Genomic DNA, 8,352 nt, shown 5'->3' with positions numbered 1-8,352 from the left:
CTTCTGTGTTATCATCTTTCATTGATTATTATTGGGCTGCCATAACATAACCTCAACAATGATTGCTGTCTTGGGGATGTCCTGCGCGTGGACTGGGATCTGATGGTAACCGCGAATGAGGTCGACTTTTGAGAAGATTTTGCAACCTGATAGTCTTGCTGAGAGGTCTTGTATGTGAGGAATCGGGTAGAGATCTGGAGTAGTAGAACCGTTTAACCTGCGGTAGTCTCCACATGGTGTCCAACCTCCGTTGGGTTTAGGTGCCACATGTAGAGGCGATGCCCACGGACTGTTGGAACGACGTACGATTCCTAGAGCCTCCATGTTGTCAAACTCCGATTTTGCTACTGCTAGTTTGTCTGGTGCCAGACGGCGTGCTTTTGAGTGTACCGGAGGGCCCGTTGTGGTTATATGATGTTCCACAGAATGCTTTGTTGTGGGACATGAAAACGTGGGTGAAGTGAGTGCTGACCGTATAGATAACAGCTGAGTGAACTGATTCTCATCGTCAGTTGTGATGATTGAGATGTGTGGGGCTGTATGCTGTGAAGTCATGAGTGAGACTGAAGCATAGGTGCCGCTGTGCATTAGGCGATTGCCCTTCAGATCGACGAGTAGTGAATGAGCCCGAAGGAAATCTGCCCCCAAAATTGGTCTGTTGACAGCTGCCAGTGTAAATGTCCATTCATACTGGTGTGATCCTATGTGTAAGGACAGTTTACGTTGTCCATATGATTTGATGAGTGTACCATTGGCAGCTGCTAACGGGAACCCGTGTTGTCCGCGGCGAAGGTCGTTTGTTGAAGCCGGTAACACACTGATCTCAGCTCCTGTATCGATCAGAAAGTTGCGGCCAGATTGTTTATCATATGCAAACAGAAGGTTGTCCTTGGAGCCGGCCACCATATTGCTTATAGGTGGCCGGCTGTCCAGTTTTCCGACAATTTGCAAGGAGTGGTGCATTTTGTAGCCTGTTTGCCGAATTTTTGGTGGTACCAACACAAATCCGGGTCGGGTGTCTTACTGTGTTGATGGCGTGGTCCATCTCGTTTGTTGTGTTTGCCTCCTTTCATTGTTGCATTAATGGTAGCTCCGGTGGACATAAAGTGTTTGTCTGCCGCTTTGGCCAGGTCCCGGAGGGTCGGATAATCCTGTTGAGTTACCAAGGATTGGACTTCTGCTGGTAGTTGGCGTAGAAAAACTTCCTTAAAAAGGAATCCTGGTTCTTGTCCTGGAGGGACTCTGGCAAGCATTTTGTCCAATAGTTCGCTTGGTTTGGAATCACCTAGACCACCAATGTCTAAGATGCGAGATGCGGCTTCTCTTTCAGAAAGTTTGTAATTGTCAATGAGTCTTTGTTTGAGGGTTTCATATTTGTTAGTGCTTGGTGGGTTGGTCAGGATGTCGAGAACTCTGGTGGCAGTGTCTTGGTCGAGGGATGCTGTGACATAACTGTATTTAGTTACGTCAGCTGTGATTCCTTTAATTGTGAATTGTGCCTCGGCCTGAACGAACCAAATTTGAGCTCTTTGGGGCCAAAAGGTTGGTAGTTTGATGGACACTGCGTTGGCTTCATGGGTATCCTGATTGGTTGGCATGTTGAAGGAAGGGTGTGTTCAATCCTGACGTCGGGGTCACCACTGTAACTTTATTCAGTTGACAAAATTACTTTTAGGGTAACAACTGCAAAATAACAATAAATAACAAAATGTTACTAAAGCTCGCAACACAACATATTAACAATGTATAACACTAATAATAATATTAAGCTTTTATATAGCGCAATATCCACTTAACGTGCTCAAAGCGCTTTACAAGGGGTCCCTGGTCAACAGCAACATTTAACATGTAGGACGAGACATGACGCCTGTTAGGCGATATTACAATTTTTCGGACAAAGACAACGCTGTTAACGGCCAGGTACTCATTTTACACCTGAGTACGGTGAGAGAATGTGAATAAAGAGTCTTTTCCAAGGACTCAACTATGCGTCGAGCGAGGCTCGAACCCAGGACCTTCCGATCCGAAAGCGAGTGTCATACTACTAGACCACATAGCCGCACTACATAATAATACATAACAGAGAGATGATTTACAAGGAAAAAATATAATCTCCCAAAACAATAACTATGCATTGGACTTTTTCCCTCCCAGCTTGGATTCCGGCCAGTGCCAGGACAAAACCAAGTAATCTCATTCCGAGACAAAGACAGAAAGCATGTTGGCAAACAGGGGGATAGAAGTCACAGTATGTACCTCACTGCCCGCTATGGAAGGTCAGGATCCACACCCAGTGTTTTTACTTTATGACCAAGACAAAAAGAACCAGACGAGAAAACAAAGGGAAATAAAAATCCAATTGCTTCACCGTCCATCACCACGGTCTCCACCAATTCGCACAAACATATATAATATATAAACAAAACATAATACAGCGCATAAGAGAGAGATGATTTACAAGACAAAAAATATAATCTCTCCAAAACTCTAACTATACTTTTGACTGTTTCCCTCCCAGTTATTGTTTGTTTTTAAGGGTTTTACGGCGCTTGCAACACATCAAGGTCATATCAGCGCCAGTAAAAAGGAAGGAAATGGGATAGTAAAAAGTTCTAGAATTACAATTAAAGCACAAAAGAAAAGGTGAGACAAAGGGGAATTGGTTCAAATAGGGAACAGATGTAGATTCCAAGAACACACCGTCAAAGTACTTAGTTTGAGATCACCTAAAAGTCTCACCCAGACACAAGCACAGGTCCCAACTAAGAGGAATACACTCAAATGTTTACAAATCATATAACACAATATGTAAACTAAACATAATACAATGCATAACAGAGAGATGATTTACAAGGAAAAAAATATCTCCCAAAATCATAACTATATATTCGACTGTCTCCCTCCCAGCCAAGGAACTCCGGCCAGGGTCAGGACAAAACTAAGTAATCTCATTCCAAGACAACGACAGGAAACAATTGGAAAAAGGGTATGGGGGGATAGAACCCTCTCAGTTAGGGTATCCGGCCAGGGTCAGGGCAAAACCAAGTAATCTCATTCCAAGACAAAGAGGGACAGCTTGTTGGAAAACAGATGTAGGTGGATAGAAGACAATAAGTGCCTCCCTGCCCACTATGGGAGGTCGGGAGTGAATTTAAAAAAAAAAAAAATGAACTATACAAATAATGTTTCCTGATATTGGTATTAAATTTATTTTCTTTTATTTACATCAGTGTGGTAATGAATATATATTCATAAATATATATCATATGCAATACAATGGAAAAAATTACAAGAAAATTATATGGAAATAATAATAAAGATGATGGTGATGATCATAATGATATGCTGGCAAAGCACATGTGTAAGAGACAGTTGTAATATATAAAAAGAAAGAAAAAAGCATTGATAAGTATTTTGGGACAACATGATTGTAAAATCTACAAGTTGATTTGTAATTTATTTGAACAAGAATGCCTTAATTCTTCGATGAGCAAATTTTCAATCAAATGAAAATACTGAAATTATTGTAAGAGAACTTCATTGACGCATTACGCAATACATAATTGTAATTTGCCTAAACAAAACGCCCTAATGGTACAAGAATGGGAAAGCTTATACCAATTGCAAGAAGAGTCTTCAGCCATTTTATAAACTAGGCTTGTCCAATTCTCAGATCTCTCATTGCTGTTTACTTTGTGAGTTTTACAGTGCTTGTGATCCTTTAAATATCATTTCAACACCAGTATACAGGAAGGTGATGGGAAAGTCAGAGGTTTATGGACTAAAAGAGAAAAAGTAGACTTATTAAAAGCAATTTATCCGTGTGTCTGTTTTGTTTTTAATGGTTTTACGGCACTTGCCACACATAGGTCATTTCAGCGCTAGTAAAAAGGAAGAAAATGGTTTTTGTTTTTAAGGGTTTTACGGCGCTTGCAACACATTTAGGTTATATCAGCGCCAGTAAAAAGGAAGAAAATGGGATAGTATAGTAAAAAGTTCTAGAATTTAGACCTGCATGTGTGCCGACAATTGTCGGTTTTCCGACAATCACGGTCGTTGCGATCTCCCGGATCACTTATTTTTTTATTTCTTAAGTTATCTGATTGCGAATGACGTCAATTGTCGGAGTGTCGGCGATCCCCAACTCGACCAGCGGCGAGCAGTCAAGTGCCGACGAATGGGCGTCGGATTGCCGACAATATTGTCGGCACTCTCAAGCGCTCGTTCGGCAATTATCGGGAAACTTCGCTAGTCTCCGATTTGACCGCAACTCTTCACTGTCTGAAAAACGAGAAGTGTGTCGATATAATCGAGCTTGCGCAGTTCGTTAACTTTCGTTTTCATACTTTCGATATTCCATTCAAGTAACTTTTGTTTTTCAATTGAACCTTGCTACATTTCAATTTTATTCGCTCTATCTATCAACTTTCTGGATTTGTCGTTGTATATTTTACATTATTTTTTTGTTATCATGCCTGAACAAGTACGTGAGAAAGCCAGTGGATTAAAGTCTAATGAATCGGATGGTTATTGCTCTTTAGAGATAAGATCAATTATTCCAGGTTAAAAACTACTGTGGGGGGTCCGATTACGGTGGCAAAGGAAAATCATTCATGTCATAAAGAGGCATTCTCAAAGTCAAAGTCAAAGTGAGTAACACAAGAGAAAAAAAAAAAACAACTCAGTCGTTGCGGCTGTTTTCACTGCTGAGACAGAGACTCGTCCTCTCTCCAAGCTTCACAAGATTTCTTAACTCACTCAACCTTAGCCCTAACTGAAACTGATTCCAGTCTGTAGGTAGACAGGTGCCGATTAGCCATTGGACAAGTGAAGCGCAACTTTGGGTTAAATTTTGAATAACACAATTTCAAATAATTATAATCACTGTTGCCGTTGCATTATTTTTCACAGTATATGAACGGCTCTGGTATCATTTTAAAGGGCAGAGATCAAGATTTCTTTTGATGTGATAGAAATCAATGTTGACATATTGTATCAAAAATTATAATTTGATAAAAATAACGTCATTTTAAAACTTTTGATTTCTTTTTCAAAATTGAGATAGAAAATAATAAAAGAGAAGGCATCTAGATAATTAATTTGTCTGTGTCTATATCAAATTTCATAAAGATTGAAGAAGATGTTTAATGTTGACCACAAGTGACCAACCCTCTTTTCTCTCTGCTAAAATCCCGTTTTATTCAGTAGTCATCTTATCGAGAGGCTGTCCAGTGGGGGAATTCTCAATCAATTTTGAGCTTTTTGTAAGTGTAAATATAGAGTAGTATAATCATCATAACTTTGGAACCGTTTATCCTAGATCCAAAAATAAGGTATCTTATTAAATGGTTTTTAAAGGCCTATCTGTCTATGTAAAAAAAAAAAAGAATTATAAATTTTTATTTTTGAAAAAATATCGAACTACCACTCTACCTCCATGCTGTCCCTTCTCCTTATAAATTTTTGGTACTTTTTAACATTTTAAAATAAATATATTCGGTAGGACAATCCAAAAGAAAATGTATATGACTAAGTACTGAGTTACAAAATAAAAGATCCGGTAAGGCGATATGTGTGAAAAAGTTCAGACAATTTGGTCAGGACTCACATGCAGGTCTAAGAATTAAAAATAAAGCACCCAAGAAAAAGTAAGACATAGAGGTACTGGGAACAAATAGGAATCAGATGTAGATTCCAAGAGCACACTATCTTAGTTTGAGACCACCTATAAGTCTCATCCGGACACAGGCACAAAATCCAACAAAGAGGAATACACTTGAATGCTTACATTATAAATTCAAAATAACAAATATAATAAAAACATAACAGAGAGATAATTTACAAGGAAAAAAATATCTCCCAAAACAATAACTATGCATTTGACTGTTTCCCTCCCAGCTAGGACTCAGGCCAGGGCCAGGACAAAACCAAGTAATAACATTCCAAGACAAAGACAGAAAGCATGTTGGAAAACAGATATAAGGGGATAGAAGACACAGTATGTACCCCCCTGCCCACTATGGGAGGAAGGAAATGGGATCGTTGAAAAGGTTATCGTTTTACAATTGAAAGCACACAGGAAAAGTATGAAAAGGGGAATGGTTCAAATAATGAACAACTGAAGATTCCAAGAGCATACTATCATTGTGCATAGTTTGAGATCACCTAAGTCTAATCCTGACACAAGCACAGGCCCCCACTAAGAGGAATACACTCAAATATTTACAAATCATACGTTAAAAAAAAAAATACAGTACACAACAGAGAGATGATTTACAAGGAAAAAAATCTCCCAAAACTATAACTATACATTTGACTGTTTCCCTCCCAGCCAAAGACTTTGGCCAGCGTCAGGACAAAACTAAGGAATCCCATTCCAAGACAAAGATAGAAAGCAATTGGAAAACAAATGCAGGGGCAGGGGGATAGAAGACGCAGAAAGTACCTCCCTGCCCACTATGGGAGGTCAGGAACCCCACCCAGTGTGTGTCTGTCAGAGATCACATGTTTTTAAAAAAACTAAAATATTCAAAATCCAACACCTGCACTTACAAGTGCTTAAGAAATAGTCTGAGACAACTTAAACGGTCTAAAGCAGTTACAGGTACATCAGACTTGCAGGGATACACTCAAATGTTTACAACAGACGTATCAACTAACCTTGTCATACTTCAGGCAGATATTTTACAAGAAGGAAAAAAAGACACACTGAAATCTCATCCGCCCCACAGAAAAATAATTTTGGACATTAATGATGTCACTGTTCCCAGTGATGTTGTTTTTAATGTTTGTTTTTAAGGGTTTGACGTCGCTTGCAACACATTAAGGTCATATCAGCGCCAGTAAAAAGGAAGAAAATGGGAAAGTTTATTTTTTTTGTTTTTAAGGGTTTTACGGCGCATGCAACACATTTAGGTTATATCAGCACCAGTAAAAAGGAAGAAAATTGGATAGTAAAAACTAGAATTACAATTAAAGCACCCAAGAAAAAGTAAGACAAAGGGGAACTGAGAACGAATAGGGATCAGATGTAGATTCCAAGAGCATACCACCAATGTACTTAGTTTGAAATCACCTACAAGTCTCATCCAGACACAAGCACAAAATCCAACAAAGAGGAACACACTCAAATGCTTACATTATACATTCAAAATAAAAAATAATAATACATAACAGAGAGATGATTTACAAGGAAAAAATATAATCTCCCAAAACAATAACTATGCATTGGACTTTTTCCCTCCCAGCTTGGATTCCGGCCAGTGCCAGGACAAAACCAAGTAATCTCATTCCGAGACAAAGACAGAAAGCATGTTGGAAAACAGACATAAGATAGAAGACAGTATGTACCCCCCTGCCCACTATGGGAGGTCAGGAACCCCACCCAGAAAATGGGAAAGTAAAAAGTTATAGAAATACAATTAAAGCACCCAAGAATAGGGAAAACAAAAGGGGAATTGGTTCAAATAGGAAACAGATGTAGATTCCAAGAGCACACTATCAAAGTACTTAGTTTGAGATCACCTAAAAGTCTCATCCAGATACAAGCACAGGTCTCCACTAATTTTTTGTTTTGTTTGTTTGTTGCTTTAGGTCTCTTCCAACACAATTGAGGTTATATGAGAGACCGCTGAAACAAAAAAACAAGCAATCTAACAAAAATAGTACAAATGTCAATCAAAATCATAACCTAAAGATATCATAAGCTAAATTATAAATAACCAAGAACAAACAGGCAGAGGATTTACAGGAAAAAAAATATCCCCTGTCAAAAATACAATCACAAACCAAAGAAGCAGGATAAGGTAGTAAAGAGAAGAAGAAACGACATCACTATCGGATCGTACACCCATGCGAACATCATAGGTATATGATTCAAGGGTGATGCTCCCATCCAACCACCCGCGGTCCCCACTAAGAGGAATACACTCAAATGTTTACAAATCATATATAATATGTATACAAAACATAATACGGTGCATAAGGGAGAGATGATTTACAAGGAAAAAATATCATCCCCCAAAACTAACTAGACATTTGACTGTCTCCCTCTCAGCCAGGATATCCGGCCAGGGGTAGGACAAAACCAAGTAATCTCATTCCAAGACAAAGACAGAAAGCAAGCTGAAAAACAGATATAGGGGGATAGAAGACACAGTATGTACCTCCCTGCCCACTATGGGAGGTCAGGAACCCTGTCAGTAATTCAAGCTGTAGAATGAAAAGCCATTATGATGTTAAGAGGCAAATCTTCTTGAGTAAGATTTAACGCATTCTCAACTTTGGCATAATAACATTTTAAGAAAGATATTTTTCATTCTACACTTTTCACTATAAAGAATGGAAACACGT

At 38.9% G+C, this 8,352-nt stretch overlaps 1 protein-coding gene across 1 annotated transcript; it reads right to left on the bottom strand.

The window, feature by feature from the left end:
- Positions 1-911: 911 nt before the first annotated feature.
- On the bottom strand, positions 912-1,598 carry LOC144978167 (uncharacterized). Its single transcript, XM_078923911.1, has one exon. The coding sequence runs from the start codon at positions 1,596-1,598 to the stop codon at positions 912-914; it is 687 nt and encodes a 228-aa protein (XP_078780037.1).
- Positions 1,599-8,352: the final 6,754 nt, after the last annotated feature.

Source organism: Berghia stephanieae, chromosome 1 (genome assembly GCF_034508935.2).
Source record: "Berghia stephanieae isolate SIO BIC M18660-M18661 chromosome 1, UCSD_Bste_1.3, whole genome shotgun sequence".
Classification (NCBI taxonomy): Eukaryota; Metazoa; Mollusca; class Gastropoda; order Nudibranchia; family Aeolidiidae; genus Berghia; species Berghia stephanieae.
This window is presented reverse-complemented; position numbering and strand designations above follow the sequence as displayed.